The sequence below is a fragment of the Schistocerca piceifrons genome, chromosome 9 (genome assembly GCF_021461385.2).
Source record: "Schistocerca piceifrons isolate TAMUIC-IGC-003096 chromosome 9, iqSchPice1.1, whole genome shotgun sequence".
NCBI classification, from domain to species: Eukaryota; Metazoa; Arthropoda; class Insecta; order Orthoptera; family Acrididae; genus Schistocerca; species Schistocerca piceifrons.
In genome coordinates this window covers 176,284,316-176,303,280 of record NC_060146.1, presented here as the reverse complement: position 1 = coordinate 176,303,280, position 18,965 = coordinate 176,284,316, and the positions used below count along the sequence as shown (strand labels likewise).

Here is an 18,965-nt window from a genome sequence, read left to right as displayed (position 1 = left end):
TGTTAGAGAAAATATTGAATTCAGTAGTGTAACTATTTAGCACTATAAACTGTCCTGTGAAAAAGATATAGAACACTCTATAGCTGAATTACCAAGGCAAAATACAGTTATTGTTTGTGTACACAGGCCACCAGATTGAGGCAGAAAAGTGGTTTACCCTCCTACGGAGGAACTCTCAGAAGAAATTCACCCTCAGGGAGCAAGGGGGGGGGGGGGGGGGGGGGGGGGAAGCTTTAATAGTGATTTCTAGAAATTCAATAAATTCAGAGATGACATTATAAATCTACTACAATCGTTCAACATCAGTGGAACTGTAACTGAACCAACTTGAGAAACACCAACCTCTGCATTTATCATTGATCAGATCTTTATAATTGTTGTTGTTGTTGTGGTCTTCAGCCCTGAGACTGGTTTGATGCAGCTCTCCATGCTACTCTATCCTGTGCAAGCTTTTTCATCTCCCAGTACCTACTGCAACCTACATCCTTCTGAATCTGCTTAGTGTATTCATCTCTTGGTCTCCCTCTACGATTTTTACCCTCCACGCTGCCCTCCAATACTAAATTGGTGATCCCTTGATGCCTCAGAACATGTCCTACCAACCGATCCCTTCTTCTGGTCAAGTTGTGCCACAAACTTCTCTTCTCCCCAATCCTATTCAATACTTCCTCATTAGTTATGTGATCTACCCATCTAATCTTCAGCATTCTTCTGTACGTCATCTGCAGAGCTAGTTGGCATATAAACTTGTACTACTGTAGTAGGCGTGGGCTTCGTATCTATCTTGGCCACAATAATGCGTTCACTATGCTGTTTGTAGTAGCTTACCCGCATTCCTATTTTCCTATTCATTATTAAACCTACTCCTGCATTACCCCTATTTGATTTTGTGTTTATAACCCTGTAGTCACCTGACCAGAAGTCTTGTTCCTCCTGCCACCGAACTTCACTAATTCCCACTATATCTAACTTCAATCTATCCATTTCCCTTTTTAAATTTTCTAACCTACCTGCCCGATTAAGGGATCTGACATTCCACGCTCCGATCCGTAGAACGCCAGTTTTCTTTCTCCTGATAACGACATCCTCTTGAGTAGTCCCCGCCCGGAGATCCGAATGGGGGCTATTTTACCTCCGGAATATTTTACCCAAGAGGACGCCATCATCATGTAATCATCATAAATTACGGCTGTAGTTTCCCCTTGCTTTCAGCCGTTCGCAGTACCAGCACAGCAAGGCCGTTTTGGTTATTGTTACAAGGCCAGATCAGTCAATCATCCAGACTGTTGCCCTTGCAATTACTGAAAAGGCTGCTGCCCCTGTTCAGGAACCACACGTTTGTCTGGCCTCTCAACAGATATCCCTCCGTTGTGGTTGCACCTACGGTACGGCTATCTGTATCGCTGAGGCACGCAAGCCTCCCCACCAACGGCAAGGTCCATGGTTCATGGGGGGCTTTATAATTACGTGTAAATATACCTATAACAAACAAGTTGTAAACACATGTTTTAGTGATCACAATGCTTAAGTTCTTGCAATGAATATTTCAGGGTACTCAATTCCCAATATAATACAACACACAATAAGGAATCTCAGGAAAAAAAGTGGAATCTTTTTGTTCTCTCCTAAAGGGTGTAAGTTGTAAATATGTATACGACTTGTAATAATACCAATAAGAAATATGATATGGCTACATTCAACCTTTTTTTTTGAAATAACTCTTCCCAAGAAAACTGGAAAGCAAACAAGTGGATTACAAAAGGGTTAAAGATATCATGTCAAAACAAAAGGAAATTGTAAGATTAATCCGAGCATAATAATAATCATCCTGACTTTATTACATATTTCAAAAGATACATAAGAATACTAACAAGAGTTATTTCAAAAGCAAAAAAACTAGAAAATGACAAAATTTTGTGTAATTTCAAGAATAAAACTAAAGCAACCTGGCAAATTATAAGGAAAAAAATGGGCACCAGGGCAGTTAATCACAGTAATGTAGAGCTGATTATGAATAAAAATAAACTAACTGATCCCAAACATGTGGCTAGTGCCTTCAGCAATTATTTCTCTCATATAGCATGCCATGACAAACAGCCAACCAGTCACTCATATAAAAAAATTCGTTCAAACACATTATTCATGTATCCAGCAACACCTGAGGAACTGTAAGAATCATAAAAGAATTACCTAATAAATTTCAGTGGGTGTTGATGAGATACCAGATGCTATTATCAAAGCTAACACAACATTTATTGTGGAACCACTAACAGACATAGTAAATTCGTCCTTTGAGAGTGGTGTGTTTCCAAATAATCCAGAAACTGCAAAAGTAACACCTTTGCATAAGAAGGGTGCAAAAAGTGATATTACTAATTATAGGCCAGTTTCAGTATTGTTAGGATTCAGCAAAATTATGGAAAAAATGTTCCTTAAAAGATTAAGTCTTCTTAAATAAAGAGAGGCTGAAAGTGACTCCCAACATGGGTTCAGAGCTGGAAAGTCAACTCAGACAGCAAATTTTGCCTTCTTAAATAAAATATTAAAAGCAGTGGATGATAAGCAACATGTATCTGGGATATTTCTGAATGCAAGTAAAGCCTTTGATGTTATTGATCATGGCATTCTCTTGCGTAAATTAAGTAATTATGGAATTAGGCGCCAGTCTGAAAGGTGGCTCCAGTCATACCTCAGTAATCATCAGCAGATCACAGAAATAAAACACAAAGATAATGAAACAAAAAAGTGGGAGGTGCACCTAAACAATTTAAATAAGAGACTGAATTCACTAGCATATGCTGTTAGGATCCCCACTCAGAATACAAACTGCTCATCAGTACTGACAATATACCATTGTCGTATACAGTCGCTATGTATGTACGGAATAAATTTTTGGGGGGAATTCCACAAATTCTACAAAAACATTTAAAATACAGAAAAAGGTTATCAGGGTGATAAAAAACTAAAGGCAAGGAATCCTGTAGACTCCCATTTAAAACTCAAAATATTGCCTCTTCCTTGCTTGTATGTATATGAAATACTAGTTTTCACAAGGGGGGAGCATTTAAAAAAAAGGAAAATCTCTTCAGACACAACTATGATATACACATGTATGAAACTAGCAGAAGATGAACCTACGTATGAACACATTAAATACAAACTTATGCAAAAGAGGAGTGTATCATACTGGAGCTACCTTATGCAACCATTTGCCTTGTTACCTAAAATACATACAAACCTTAAATGCATTTAAAATAAAGTTAAAACAGTTCTTGCGTGACCATTGCTTCTATTCTTTGTCTGAATTTATGGAACATAATGATTTGTAAACCTCATTTGCCAAATTTTACTAATTGTCAATTTATAATATAGTTTATTTTGTGCTTATCATGTTCATCGCACTTAATAACTGCTATTTTCACATATAGAAGCAATGTACTACACCAAACTACATTATTATGCATTTTGTTTATATCAACAATGTAGTCAAAATGACTACTATATGGTAAATTAACTAGGTTTACCACTATCCTATATCACGTGTACCAACTGTGTACTAAAATGATTCTTGGACAAATAAAGAAGAATAAACAAGGTGAAGTCTGAGCCAGGTTGGAGAAAGAAGGCATATGGATTCAGGGCACTGACTAACTGGACCCTGGTTAATAATACTTAATGGGAACCAGATATTCAGTAAGCAACATTTATTGTATAAGAAGGAGTGTTTAGGTGGCAACTTATTTTATTGTTTTGTGCTTGTGGTAAAGTATAACAAACCATCACACAGTCCAAGCCAATCTGAAACACTTCATGTACCTAAACAGTTCAGTGAACCATGCTTCGTGTGGAGGGCCTGAAGCAAAAGATGGGACCATTTCCAATAAGAACACTTACCCTCTACTGCTTTATGTTGGTGATATTTCACTTTCCTGTAGCCGATCTGAAGCTAGTTTGATACCCAACAATAGGCAAAAGAAAAGGCATGGAATTTTTAGTATGAAAATGTGAAGTTTTGTTGTTATTCACAGTTATCTGTACTTCTTGATTTATGTAGTGATTACTTTGGAACATGAGGTTGTGTAGCTAAAGTCCACAGATGATGTATGAGGCTCTTATGCTGCATGCTGCTGTTTTTGTTGCTTGTAAGTGTTCAGATGATAGTGTACGGCAGCCGGTGAGAATTGCTGCATGATTTCTTTCGGGAGAAGATGTGATGTGATTACATTGGTTTTCGATATGGAGAATGAGGAGAAGAGTAGATGTGCTGAGGGGCTGTCCTGCAGAGTAGCCCGAGGTACAGGTTAGGTTGGAATGTGTGAATTAATTTGGTTGAGTTGGCAAAGCCAACTAATGTGGCTGGAAGGAAAAAAAAAAAAACTATACATACTGACAGATTGACCAGTAATGTAGCGCTTGGCCAAGGTCAGTTTGGAATGTGACAGTTTGCTTGTAAGTTGGCGAAAGCAATGAATCTGAGCACAAAAATAAGATTGTCATAATATATCTACACATAAGGTAGCTCAAGATACATGTTCATCATATAACCTACTTCTATGTCTTATTTATGAGTTTGCTGAAAATAGTGACAGTGTACGTAATAGAACAAACTACCAGGTACATTTCCAGAATGAGATTTTCACTCTGCAGCAGAGTTTACACCGATATGAAACTGTGTGCTGGACTGAGACTCTAAATCGGGACCTTTGCTTTTCGCGGGCAACTGCTCTACTGACTGAGCTACCCAAGCACAACTCACGACCTGTCCTCACAGCTTCAATTCTGCCAGTACCTCTTCTCCTACCTTCTAAACTTCACAGAAGCTCTTCTACGAACCTTGCAGAACTAGCACTCCTGGAAGAAAGGATATTGCGGATACAGGGCTTAGCCACAGCCTGGGGGATGTTTCCAGAATGAGATTTTCACTCTGCAGCGGAGTGTGTGCTGATATGAAACTTCCTGACAGATTAAAACTGTGTGCCGGACCAAGACTCAAACTCGGGAGGTCCCGAGCTCGAGTCTCGGTCTGGCACACAGTTTTAATCTGCCAGGAAATTTCATACCAGGTACATTTATTTGTACAACTTTGGAAATTATGAGCGAGCGTGTTGATTACCTGCTGACAACTGATTTATGATTCATCGTGTTCACTTCTCATCATTCATCACGCAAACAGTGAACAACTGCAGCATCCAACGGAATAGCTGGGTGTACTGTAAGTCCACTTTTATTGATTGTAGAAATTGTAGCAGGTTTTACAGTTATGCCCAAGGCTTTGAGAATTACTGGGCTACTGGACCTCTGAAGGTATTGGGACAGGAAAAGTTAGCGGATACTGCCATTACCAAAGCACTGTGCTTGAACCACTGACCAGTTGATAGTCTCTCTCTCTCTCTCTCTCTCTCTCTCTCTCTCTCTCTCTCTGAGGAAGAGCATTGTGCAAAAGCTTAGCAGTTATTTCTGATTTCTGTCTTGTTTATATGGCTGTCAATTGCTCAGAGCTTCATCTATTTGATGAGTGCTTACCTTTTGTCTCTTTTAAATTTGTGGTTAAGTTGATTTTGTGTTTGTACTACACAGTGTTATTCAAACTTTCGCTGATAGCATGTGGTGAGTGCACACAGCTCTGAAGTCAGGAACAGGAATAGTATCATAAGCTTAGTGTCAGATCAGTGGACGAATGCTCCGAGGAACTTCATTCTGTAACAGAAGTTTAGGCAAAAACAGGGTTTCTAGTATAGGTCAGACATCAAGCTCAATGCGAAGGTACATAGTATCTATGGATTGTTACTAGGGGTGTTGCATATGACATCTGGTTGTTTATGCCAGTGAGTCGATCACAACCAACTGCATCTCACAGCCTGGCAAAGGGGCTATATTAGTATATGAGAGGTTAGCTTATGTTATCACTACAAAAGTAGCCATGCTTTAAAAGCTCCATGGCAACTGATGAAGGTTCCAAAATGTTCCTTTCTAAATGAAAGGTTTGTTAATGGTGTTACTGGGACATGAGACATTGCTATCATATCATCGCTACAAAACACATCCGCCTACCATTCTCTCATTGGTTGCTTAAATTGAGCTATTGCTTATTGCTACCAATAAATTAACTGCTCATCCCTCTGATCTTTTGCTATAGTTTTTTGTCAGTTGTCTTAAAATTTGTTTTTCCAAAAATTATCTGATGTCCAACTCACACCTCTCCCTCTACCTGTCGTGCATTCCCAGACGGAACAGCTCACAGATTGTGCCAGCATTGTGAGCCTGTGAAGCAAATGAATACTGTCTACATCCAGACTGATGATTATTCATTGATACTAAGTGTTTTAAAAACTGGCTCAACATTATTGAAATTGGAATGTTGCTTATTGAGGACACCTAGGCTCTCCCATTGGGTTCAGTTTTCCTGCTTCACAGGAGGGATAGGTATTGGTGTGTCTGGAAAAAAATGTCAGACCTAATACATTGCAACCGTTGCTGGGAAAACAAATTGTTACACGAATTTCTGTCTGTCATTTTAATATTGTGTGTGTGGTTGATATTTAGCATAGTGTACCACCTGCATAATAGAAGTATTTTAAGGATGCTTACATAAAGCTGCTGTTTTTTAACACTAAGCTATTTTAGTTGAAAGCCCAAGGAATTTCAGTGGGCATGTAACATTCCATGTTGTCAGTATTTGTTAAAATTCATTATTTTGTGTGTTACTCCCAGTGATTTAAACAGTAAAAAATTCTTTGTCCTGTTGCACAAATAACTTTTTTTTCAGTAAAAACTATTTTAAAAAAGTATATTTTGAAATTTTTCGCCATATGTCTCTAACATTATTAGTTGTTGCTACGAATAAAATAAGTGCTCATCCATTTGATAATTTGCCATGTAACTTGTTTCTTTGCTAATTGCTTTAAAATTTATCTCTCTGAAAATTACCTGTTACTCAACTCCTTTCGATTTGCCCTCTGACTTTCACCAATTGTTGCTAGTTGCATGCTTATAGTGACTTGCCTCACTTCTTACTTTAATGGTCGTATTTGTATTGGTATTTAAATATTGAAGTCAGCTAATTATGTTCACTTTCATTCTTCAGACAATCGTTCGTGGTGATCCTCGGCTGAGTGGCATTCCGAAGACTTCGAATGTCGCCCGATCGAACTCGTTGCGATCGTCGAGCCCGCCGCGGCTGTCGAGGCGCGGGGAGTACCGCCAGGCTGCTGCTGGTGTGCCGCCACCAGTGCCAGAGGGGGAAGTGATGCCTCCACTGCCCCATCAGCAGCAGCTTTACAGTGGGGGCGGGCCGACGGCTGGACCTCCTGGCCCTGGCGGGTCCGTGAAGCACCAGCCCTATGTAAGACATACTTAACTACCTGCATGTGTAGACTCTTTGATTTGGCCAGTCTCATAGCAGCACAAAAAAATGATGCCACATTTACACCATGGAATAACCTTATTATGACCACAAGTTATTATTTAGAACAATTGCTGTTTGCAGCTCGCCGACAGCTGGAAGTGTGTCAGTCAGGTACTGATATGTCTGTTGTAAGATTTGGTTCCATCTGCTCGTATAAAACACATATATGTAAATTGAAGGTGGGGAGGGGAAGAAAGGAAAGGAAAGGGAAGGGATCACTGCTGTCAGCTGCATTGGGACATCACATGGCGTCGGCAGCTACAAGTGAAATTGTGCACCGGACTGCGGTTCAAACCCGGGATATCCTGTTTACTAGGCAGGTGCCATAACCACTGTGCTCTCTGGGACACAGTGACACAGTGTTATCGCAACTGCATGGACTATCTCAGCTCGCCTCACGACCGATCCATATTCCCATCGACCGCCACCTATCCGCAGCCCTTTTCCATTTCCTCCATATTGGCTCTTCCGAGATGCCTGTAGGAGGTTGGACTTATTTGTGCATTTGCACTGAAGAAGGTGGATTCATTGCCCAGCTAGGCCTATTGAATTATAACATACCTATTCTTGGTCTTTTTGTCCAAACATGTTTCAGAAAGTCTGAGCCATCATCAATGCATCATTATTTATATCTTGATTCCCAGATAAAAGTTAGACCTAAACATTTTGTTGTGTGTGTTGTGATTTTTGTTTTTCTCCTTAATTACTGATCATTATTATATTGTAGAGGTTTAATTAAATGATGTAATAATTATGAATAATAGCCAGCTGCACTATTATGTAAATTGTTTATATTTTATATCATACACGATGAGCCCATTTCAGCATATTGTCAAAATTACGTGCTCTGTAAATACATAAGTAAGCAATGGTCTTAATGTAGTGGTCTTGTAACTATGATCTGAAAAGCTATAATACATCATCAGGTGTTTTTACCCTACATGTAATATTGTTGCTGTCCTGCGCTGTCTTTTTTAGAATTATTACTTTCTCTTAGGTGTACACAGGAGATGTATATCAGATTTTACTTGGTTTCCATATATGCTACTTTTCTGACAGCTTGGATGACTGTGGTTCAGTGATATTACATTTTTTCTTAAGTAGTTACCATTATAAATAAGTGATGTGTGAAATTCAGTTGTTTTTTCATTATTTTTATAGGTTTGGTTCTAATTATGTTTTTGCATAGAGTTTGTTTCAGTTTTATTTGAGATTTTTATTCTACATTTTTAATTTTTTGTGTAATAATTTTGTTATTGATTTATCTTGGTGTTATGTCTCTGTTTTACACTCGTCATGTTGTTATCGCTATTACCACAGATATGTATTATTTAGCGTCTCTGATATATTACTTTACCCCTTTTCTTGACTTATAGTGTGAACAAAGTTCTCTATGTACTTTTCGTGCTTTAGATCAGTTTCTTCATTCAGTAAATTTGCAGGTTGCTGTATGCATGTGAATATATACCTGTTTCCTTGAGAATGTTCACGAATGTTCCCTTGTGCGTAATATGGAGGATTTCATAGTGCTTCGTTTACAGGTTTTATGTCATGTTTTTCTGTTTGTAAATGTTGAAAAAATGTGGATGGATTGTTTTCACTGACTCTCGTGTGCTCTTTATATCTAATTTTGAAGTTTCTACCAGTTTGCCCTATGTAGAATTTGTGGCATGTGCCACACGAAATTTTGTAAATGCCGGGGTCATTCTGTATGGGAATTTTTGTGCTGCCTTTGTGAACTTTGTGTTTGAGGCTTCTTTTTTATTTTCCAACTACATGTAGGCCATTGTTCAGGTGTCTCGGGATTCAAACTCAGACATTTCTGTACAAATACTCCATCATGAGATTGGTTGTTGACAGTGTTGACCCATTCAATAAGAAACATTTGTTCAGTGATCACTAAATGGAAAAATGACGGGCACTTGGAGAACACTACTTAAAGAATTGTAGAGGAAGGTGTGCACTATAAAGCAGGTTTTGTTTTCAGTCAGCTTCCAACACAGCGGGGGAAAAAATAAAAAAAAAAAATGAGTGATATTCAAATGCAGCTTGAAACATTCCCTTGTGACATACACCTTCAATGCTGCACAGAGTTCCTCAGAATAACGGAGAATTTTTCCCTGTTATGTGGTATTTATTGATGTACTCTCTTTTGTCTTGTTTTATTAAGCCTTTGTTTATAAATTTTCTAATCAGCATTCTGTTCATTGTTTACTGATTCATTCCATTATGGGTTAGCCTTGAGTCACATGGTTCCACAGAACCTGGCAAATAAATAAATAAGGGAAAAATAAAAAAACTGAAGTAGACACAAAATTGTTTAAGCTTAATTTTTTAAACGGGATTGTGATCACAAAATGTTTTGTACATTGCTTAGAGAAAGTTGTGAGACTTAAAAAACCATAAACTTTTGCAAAAATAGTTTTAATGAAGCAAAAGAAGACATTTATGTAATCTACATACAATAGCTTCAATAGTTAATAGGGCCTCCTTAGCCTTGTTCCACTCCTTGATCCTCTTTGACAGGGGCAGCCAAGAATTCGGCTCATGAGCCGTGGGCTCACATGCCGTAACTCTCAGCCTGTCTGCACACTTCCTCCACTGCCATGCAAAACACTGAGAGTTGGGGGAAGGGGAAGAGGGGGAAACTGCGAACACGCCATATGTAGATCGCAGTGTAATTGCAGTACATACGACTTGGTTTTGTATTCCTCAATGACATAGGTCAGAAACAAAACACATTTTCACCGAGCGAGGTGGCGCAGTGGTTCGACACTGGACTCGCATTCGGGAGGACGACGGTTCAATCCTGCATCCGGCCATCCTGATTTAGGTTTTCCGTGATTTCCCTAAATCGCTCCAGGCAAATGCCGGGATGGTTCCTTTGAAAGGGCACGGCTGATTTCCATCCCCGTCCTTCCCTAATCCAATGAGATCGATGACCTCGCTGTCTGGTCTCCTTCCCCAAAAACAACCCAACAACAACCCCAAAACACATTTTCAGTACAATGGAAATGTACAGAAAAAAAAAATCTACTCACCAAGTGACAGCAGAGAAACACACACAAAAGGATTTAACTTTCACAAGCTTTCGGAGTCAGTGTCTCCTTCTTCTGGTGGAAGAGTTGAAGGAAAAAGAAGAGGGGTGAAGGAAAAGGACTGGAGAGGTTTAGGGAAAGGGGTACAGTTTTGAAAAATTGCCCAGAACCCCGGGTCAGGGGGAGACCTAAGAGATGGGATGAGAAGGAAAGACTGAAGCAAAGTAGTTTACTTATCTCTTGCGACTTTCTCTTTCTGTCTGACCAGTTTTAAAAAATTTCACAAAAATTTCATCTCCTTTCATGACTTTACTTATTAGTTTTTTTTTCTAATTTCTAATCTTTTTTGTATCATATAGACCACTCTTCCACTCTTATGGTGAGAGGTTCTCACCTACTAATTGCCTCTTGTTAACCATTGTCTATTCTCATGGTTTTTGTGTGAATTTTTGTGTTTTTTTTTTTTTCAATTTTTTTTCTAGCTTTTCTTCCATTTTTCTATCATTTTCCATCCTGTGCCTCTCATTTTTACCATTACCACCATTTCTATCTCTCCAAATCGTTCTCTCTTGCCATGGTGAATCCCATCACATATTACAGCCTTTCTTTTCGAAAACATGCTTTTGCACTAGCAAAATTAAGGTCTCACATTCTGTTTCTTGAAACCTGCTTTTCCCTTGGAGCTACTCCCAAAGACCAGTCTTTCCTTCTTATCCCGTCTAGTAAGTCTTTCCTAATCAGGGGTTCTGGGTGACTTTTCGAAACTGTACCCCTTTCCCTAAACCTCCCCGGTCCTTTTCCTTCACCCTTCACCCTTCTCCCTTCCCCTTCAACTCTTCTGCCAGAAGAAGGAACCAACTTAAATCCTTGTGTGTGTGTGTGTGTGTGTGTGTGTGTGTGTGTGTGTGTGTGTGTGTGTGTTTTCGTGCTGCCTTTTGGTGAGCAGATTTCTTTATCTGTCCATTTACATTATATTATCAAAAACAAATTTTCAATATTATTTAATTATTTAAGGCATGCTGAAGATGTAATATAATTTTTATCCGGTACAAACTGTCAGCATACAGACAGACAGACAGACAATTTCACAGGTTTTCGCACTCGGGTTGCCTTGTAATCATGACTTGTTTAGCTTCATAATCAGAAAACATCTTTTACACAAGTTGATTGAAATATTGTAGCACTTTTGCGACCTCATTATGGAGACGTGGAAACTACCCGAGGAAAACAATGTAGTTGTCCTGGACAGCTTTAACGTAATAGGATTTGTCTTTAAAATGGGAATTATATTGCAGATGAATCACCTACATCGGCACATGCACAGGGACATTTTCAACTGAAATGGCAATGGTATTGAAAACATATGTAAGACTGGCAGTTTCCTCAAAATGTTTAGAAAAGTATCCTTGTAACTCTTTCAAGGCCACAATGAACTCTTCAAAATCGGTGTTTTCTCTAGCACCACTGAGCTTAGGGAATTGAGCTGTGTCAGAAGTTGTTCCTTCATACAACGTGATTTTCTTTTTAAATGCATCCCCATCAAACTGGAAATAAGTTGTTTCTCACCTTGCTGTGTCTACTGTGGCAGTGTGCAGTAAAGTCCACTTAAAATGCGAAATAAGTGATCCATTCCAGATGCTGAAATTTTGGGCCCTGCACTATTTTTTCTTCATAAATTCAACATTAATGAACTTAAATTTTAAAAAAAAGTAAAGGATCCTTCCAGGCATGCCCCTAGACTTAACCAACATACTTTGCAGTAGTATATAAAATCTCCATACTCTTTGATCATTTCCATCAAAAACTGTTGGAACTGACAGTCTCCGTGCCTGCAAAGTTTGCACGAAATGCTTCTTGATGTACAGGACAATGAATCTCATCTGTTGAGCATTGTGATTATTTGCTCATGTATTGTCAACTACACCTTTTTTTTGGTATTGTAATGTCGTTCCATAGCAAATTGGCAGTGCCCATTAATTATCTAATTTCTTAATAGATGTCAGTAATTCTCATCCCTGTCTTCTGCATTCCCATTCATTTTTAATGGCTTGTGGCACTATATCAGTAGAGTGCAAACAGCCACGGGACCTTTGAGCGTCCTACATACCATGAACAAATAGCTAAGTGTAAACGGTACTGACAACGCGATTCTGCCGAGCTGAAGAGCATTATGCCAACCAAAAATGCAACACTGCAATACTAAAAGAAATGAAAGAAATGTTGCACTGTACCAGTACTTCCATGGAGGACCAAGCAAAACCAAGACAGACTGAGCCTCGGCCTACACGCTGCCTGCACATGTGGCTCCGTGCAGTTTGGCCCACTTGTGGCCGGCAGTGCGCTTTAGCATGGAGCTGTGTTCTCCTAAATTTGCACCAAAATATAAACTCCTTAGGTTTTTGTGTGGCTGGATGTGGAGCTATCATGTTCCAAATGTATTTAGTAGGGTTTGGGCAGGGCCCATTGCTGGCCATTGAAGGAGCTTAACACCCTGCTTAGAAAACCAGTCCTTGTGTAACCAGAGGAGTGACGTGAGACATTGTCTTGCTGGTAGATAAAGTTTTCCCTAAGCAATTTTTTAGCCAGTGGTGGCATGACTTCCAACATTGTCAGCAGTATTTGATAGTGTGTGTAGTCTCCTGAACAAAAGAAAGGTGCCCCATACTCTCAGATCTGATGGAAATCTAGATCATCACAGACTCGCCATTGGTCTGAACTGCCAGAGTGGTACAAGCAGGCAGAAATTTTTCAGTTTTTGTTCATTGGACACTGATTCTTTGCCTAACAAGTAGTTCAAAGTGGCTTTCATGTGAGAAGATACCATGCTCCCGAGACTTCTTTAACCACCACATCAAGCTTTAGACTAAATTTTGTATCTTTGTTTCCTCAGATCATTTAGAAAGTGTCCACAACTGTTTGCCGAAGCCTTTCAGAACAGAAATATTGAGATTTTTGTCTTCTATATTCAAAACAGGAAATAAATCATTACAACTTTGTGAAATGGAAAGTTGCTACTCACCATATAGAGGAGATGCTGAGCCACAGATAGGCACAACAAAAAGACTGTCACAAATACAGTTTTCAGCCAGTAAGGCCTTTGCCAGAATAGATGGTGCTTGTGTGTGTGTGTGGGGGCGCCCCGCCCCGCCCCCCCCCCCCCCCCCCCCCCCCCCCACACACACATATATATGTGACCGCAGTCTCAGGCAACTGAGGCCACACTCAGTGTGCAGTTTGGCAGTTGTTGTTGTTGTGGTCTTCAGTCCTGAGACTGGTTTGATGCAGCTCTCCATGCTACTCTATCCTGTGCAAGCTTCTTCATCTCCCAGTACCTACTGCAACCTACATCCTTCTGAATCTGCTTAGTGTATTCATCTCTTGGTCTCCCTCTATGATTTTTACCCTCCACGCTGCCCTCCAATGCTAAATTTGTGATCCCTTGATGCCTCAAAACATGTCCTACCAACCGATCCTTTCTTGTAGTCAAGCTGTGCCACAAACTTCTCTTCTCCCCAATCCTATTCAATACCTCCTCATTAGTTATGTGATCTACCCACCTTATCGTCAGCATTCTTCTGTAGCACCATATTTCAAAAGCTTCTATTCTCTTCTTGTCCAAATTGGTTATCGTCCATGTTTCACTTCCATACATGGCTATACTCCATACAAATACTTTCAGAAACGACTTCCTGACACTTAAATCTATACTCGATGTTAACAAATTTCTCTTCTTCAGAAACAATTTCCTTGCCATTGCCAGTCTACATTTTATATCATCTCTACTTCGACCATCATCAGTTATTTTACTCCCTAAATAGAAAAACTCCTTTACTACTTTAAGTGTCTCATTTCCTAATCTAATCCCCTCAGCATCACCCGATTTAATTTGACTACATTCCATTATCCTCGTTTTGCTTTTGTTGATGTTCATCTTATATCATCCTTTCAAGACACTGTCCATTCCGTTCAACTGCTCTTCCAAGTCCTTTGCTGTCTCTGACAGAATTACAATGTCATCGGCAAACCTCAAAGTTTTGTACTTCTTCTCCATGAATTTTAATACCTACTCCGAATTTTTCTTTTGTTTCCTTTACTGCTTGCTCAATATACAGATTGAATAACATCGGGGAGAGGCTACAACCCTGTCTCACTCCTTTCCCAACCACTGCTTCCCTTTCATGCCCCTCGACTCTTATAACTGCCATCTGGTTTCTGTACAAATTGTAAATAGGCTTTCGCTCCCTGTATTTTACCCCTGCCACCTTCAGAATTTGAAAGAGAGTATTCCAGTTAACATTGTCAAAAGCTTTCTCTAAGTCTACAAATGCTAGAAACGTAGGTTGCCTTTCCTTAATCTTTCTTCTAAGATAAGTTGTAAGGTTAGTATTGCCTCACGTGTTCCAACATTTCTACGGAATCCAAACTGATCTTCCCCGAGGTCCACTTCTACCAGTTTTTCCATTCGTCTGTAAAGAATTCGCGTTAGTTTGGCAGTACCCATCAATTATCTAACTGCTTAATAGGTATTAATAATCCTCATCCCTGCCTTCTGCATTTCACACTCAGTGTGGCCACAGTTGCTCGAGACTGCAGTCGTGTGTGAGAGATGCGTTTGCGTGAGGATGTACGTCTGTGTGCTGTCTATTTTGGCAAAGGCCTTGCTGGCTGAAAGCTATATTTGTGACAGTCTTTCTGTTGTGCCTATCTGCGACTCAGCATCTCCAACTTTCCTTTTCACAAAATTGTTACATTCCATCCTGGATTTTCCATTGTTTAATCATTATAACTCGGCATTTTAAGTTGTTATGACCCTCATTTAAAATCTTCTGATCCAGATGATGGAGGGTTTTGCATGGTCTGCCTCTTCGCAGAGCTTAATTGCCATTGCTGGCTTCCTTAAAATGTCTCACTGCATTACTAACACGTGTTTTAGCCACATTAGGTTTACATGCAGTAATTAGTACATGTTACTGCATTTTCATGTACTAATAATTAGCCATATGGTATCTTCAGACACAGGTAATTACCACATTTTCACAGAATTTAGTTACACAAAGCAGCAAAAAATGTAGCGAGGTTATAACAAATGGTCTGAAAGAACAACAGTTTCCCCACAAGAAAGCACACGCACTGGATCCGTCACAAATGAGATGTGGAGAAAACAACTGCACAGTCAGAATAGGTCCCAAAGCTGCCAATCAGAGTTTATTGCAGAATGAAACTGCCTGATTTTTCCACACAACTTACTGGAGGAAAAAAGTTTGTTAGGCAGGTGATCAGATGACTAGAAATTTTTTCACACATTGTGTTGTTATTTTTGTGGTTGCTGTACTCTAATAAAATGGCAATAAAAATTTCATAGCTGCAGGACTGCCTGTTTACAAGAAAGTACACATTTTATGGGAAAAACAGTCCATCTCCAAACATATTAGAGCTAGTACAGTGAAATTTTACCTTAAAACTCGTAGTTAAGATGTCTAATAACATAATTTAAAACATTGACTAAAATGCTGTCACTTCATGGATGAAAACAGATTCGACTAAATTTAGACCTCTCCCTAAACTTTTTGTGAGAACTATATTTTTCAGTTATTGAATAAAATAATGACAAACCTCTGAAGGCATGAATGTGCTGAAAAATTTATGGGCAGGAACATAAATGGAACCCCTTCTTGTAATAATGTCAGCAAACACATCCACTTTTAGAGCACCACAGAACCAAACCTAAAACGATGCTGTCCGGAGTGCTTGCCACATCTGTGTTAGGGATTCCAGTTGCAGGATTCAGAAATCAACATGTGCTCCTACATATGGTCAATTAGGGTAAGACCTGGGACTTTGGAGGCCAATAAAATACTTTGCATACATACCACTTAAAGACACTTGTCCCATGTTGTAGTTCTCGTCTTCAACACAGAGGTGGGTGTGGTGCAGGTCTTCACCCACCTCTCCTGCCAGCTAACCTCTTCACGTTAGCATAAATGTCACATCCACAACATTGACGATCTGCCTCACATACTCACGAGTGGGTCCGCCCCTGCGATTACATGCGAGTCGTCCCTTCAGCTACCGTTTTCAGTGACGACTTCTGTCGTAATTACGTTATCTGATCAAAAGTATCTGGAGACCCTTCCGTAATGTGAAATTGACTGCTAGATGTCACGAGAAGCAGACCCACCAGTATAAAAGTGAGTGGGGAGTGCCGTGTTGTCAGTAGAGAAGCAGTAACCACAGAATGGGTCTGCCGGGACAGCTCGGTGACTTCAAACATGAACTAGTCATTGGATGTCACCTGGGTAAGAAACCCTTCTAGAGCTGCCCAAGTTGACTGTTGGTGATGTGACCAGCTGAGTTTTGGAAAGGATGAAAGAATCTAGTCAGCTAGTTGTGTGAACCAGGTTTATTAGAACCATTGATCTAGGTTCCTTCTTCAGGAGGAGGTGTAATACTTGTGAAACATTTTGTGTTGAAAATGTATGTTAAAATAAAGCTATTTGGCTCTTATCAAGAAAAAATTAATCTCAAAAACAATAAAATAACAGGCCATGGCCATCAATAACAACAGTGTGAACCTCAAAAATAATATTTGTCAACTTATTAACGTGGTAGGCCTAGTATATTCGGTCAACAAGTTTTATCTGTGAAGTTCACACTGATGTTATTTGATTGCCACGACCTGCTGTTTTATTGTTTTTGAGATAAATTTTTACTTTACGAGAGCCAAATGGCTTTATTTTAACATAACTTTTCAACACAAGATGTAAGAAGCATTACATCTCCTTCTGAAGAACATAATTTTTATGATTAGTGAATCGTGGGTTAAGGGTTCTAATAAAGCTGTGTCAGGCAACTGGTTGGGAGACTATTACTTTACAGTTCTGTTTAAAGACACGTTCAAGATTTTAACTACCTAAACTGAGGCCAGGCATACTTCACACACTGACATACAGTACTATCGAGCATTGTGATGTGTGATTGTGAAAAATCCTATGAAATTGGTGGAAGGAATCACTTGTGAGTTTGAGTGTTAACAGCAGTCCGGGCAACACAGTGATTGGGCAAAAGCAGTTACAAAGAGTGGGAGACAGTGTTCAAGCAGCTCCACATAAGCCAAACATTATCACTGCAGTCAGTGCTAAGCGGCACATGAGGGGATGTAAAGAGAAATGCCACTGGACAGTGGATGACTGGAAATGAGTGATTCGGAGAATCACGGTACACCCTATGGCAATTCAGCGGAGGGATTTAAGTTCGTCAAACTTCTGGAGAATGTTACTTGCCATCTTGTGTAGTGATAACAGTGAAGTACGGAGGAGGTGGTGTTACAGTGTGGTGTTTTTCTTTCTGTGGTTGAGATATAGTCCTCTTATTACTTTTAGGAAAATGCTAATAACTGAAGGATGTGAAGTTGTTTTACAGTGTAGTGTACTGTGTATGGTAGAGGAAGGGTTGGGATACGCTAATTGTTTGTATCACCATGACACTATCACCTGTCACAAAGCAGCATCTGTGAGGAAACGGTTTGTGGACAGTACATCCATGAATAGCTTTCCCGGAGTCCCAATCTGAACCCGATGGAACACACTCGAGATTGGTCAGAACATCGATGTTGTTCCGTACCCCAGCATCCGGCATCACTACTGGTATTGATAGTTGTGATGGAATCAGTTCGTGCCCCACATCTAGTGCTTCACATTTCTCATTCTTTACTTATCACTTATTAAACTAGTATGTGGCCAACTTCAAACACACATGTCAAGTGCAAAGTTTCAGTGGTCTGGATATACCTTCTCTGGTTTTGGCTCTTGGTGGAGCATGGGCTGCCAGTCCTCCACAGACATTCGGACACCTAAATTGCTTCAGGCAAATGCCGGGACAGTTTCTTTGGTCCCCACCCCCAAATCAATCAACTGACATTCAGACACTTCATTGAAAATATCCACAGCAGAGTTCAAGCTGTTATAAAAGTGAAGTATGGACACTTCCTAAATTAATTTCCAAGAATGGGTGTCCAGAGACTACTTTCCACCAGATAGTTTATGTATCTAACTGTTAAATCTGGTTTCATTTTTCTCTTTCTAGACACTTTCTTGTCGACTCATAGTATTGCTCACACCGTATTTCAAAGACTTTTAATTGTTTCATTTCTGTTTTCTCTGTCCTCAATGTGTCCAAAACATACACTATGTGATGAAAAGTATCCAGACACCTGGCTGAAAATGACTTACAAGTTTGTGGCGCTCTCCATAGGTAATGCTGGAATTCAGTATGGTGATGGCCCACCCTTAGCCTTGATGACATCTTCCACTCTCTCAGGCATATGTTCAGTCAGGTGCTGGAAGGTTTCTTGGGGAATGGCAGCCCATTCTTCACGGGGTGCTGCACTGAGGAGAGGTATCGATGTCAGTCAGTGAGGCCTGGCACAAAGACAGCGTTCCAAAAGATCCCAAAGATGTTCTGTAGGATTCAGGTCAGGACTCTGTGCAAGCCAGTCCATTACAGGGATGTTATTGTCATGTAAC

At 39.8% G+C, this 18,965-nt stretch overlaps 1 protein-coding gene across 1 annotated transcript in view; it reads left to right on the top strand.

Moving 5' to 3' along the window:
- The window catches only part of LOC124716826 (serine/threonine-protein kinase PAK mbt), a 127,029-nt gene that overhangs the window by 42,342 nt on the left and 65,722 nt on the right, over positions 1 to 18,965 (top strand). The window contains exon 2 of the mRNA XM_047243379.1: positions 7,085 to 7,342. Coding sequence (XP_047099335.1) covers positions 7,085 to 7,342 — 258 coding nt within the window. The remainder of the gene's footprint in view (positions 1 to 7,084; positions 7,343 to 18,965) is intronic.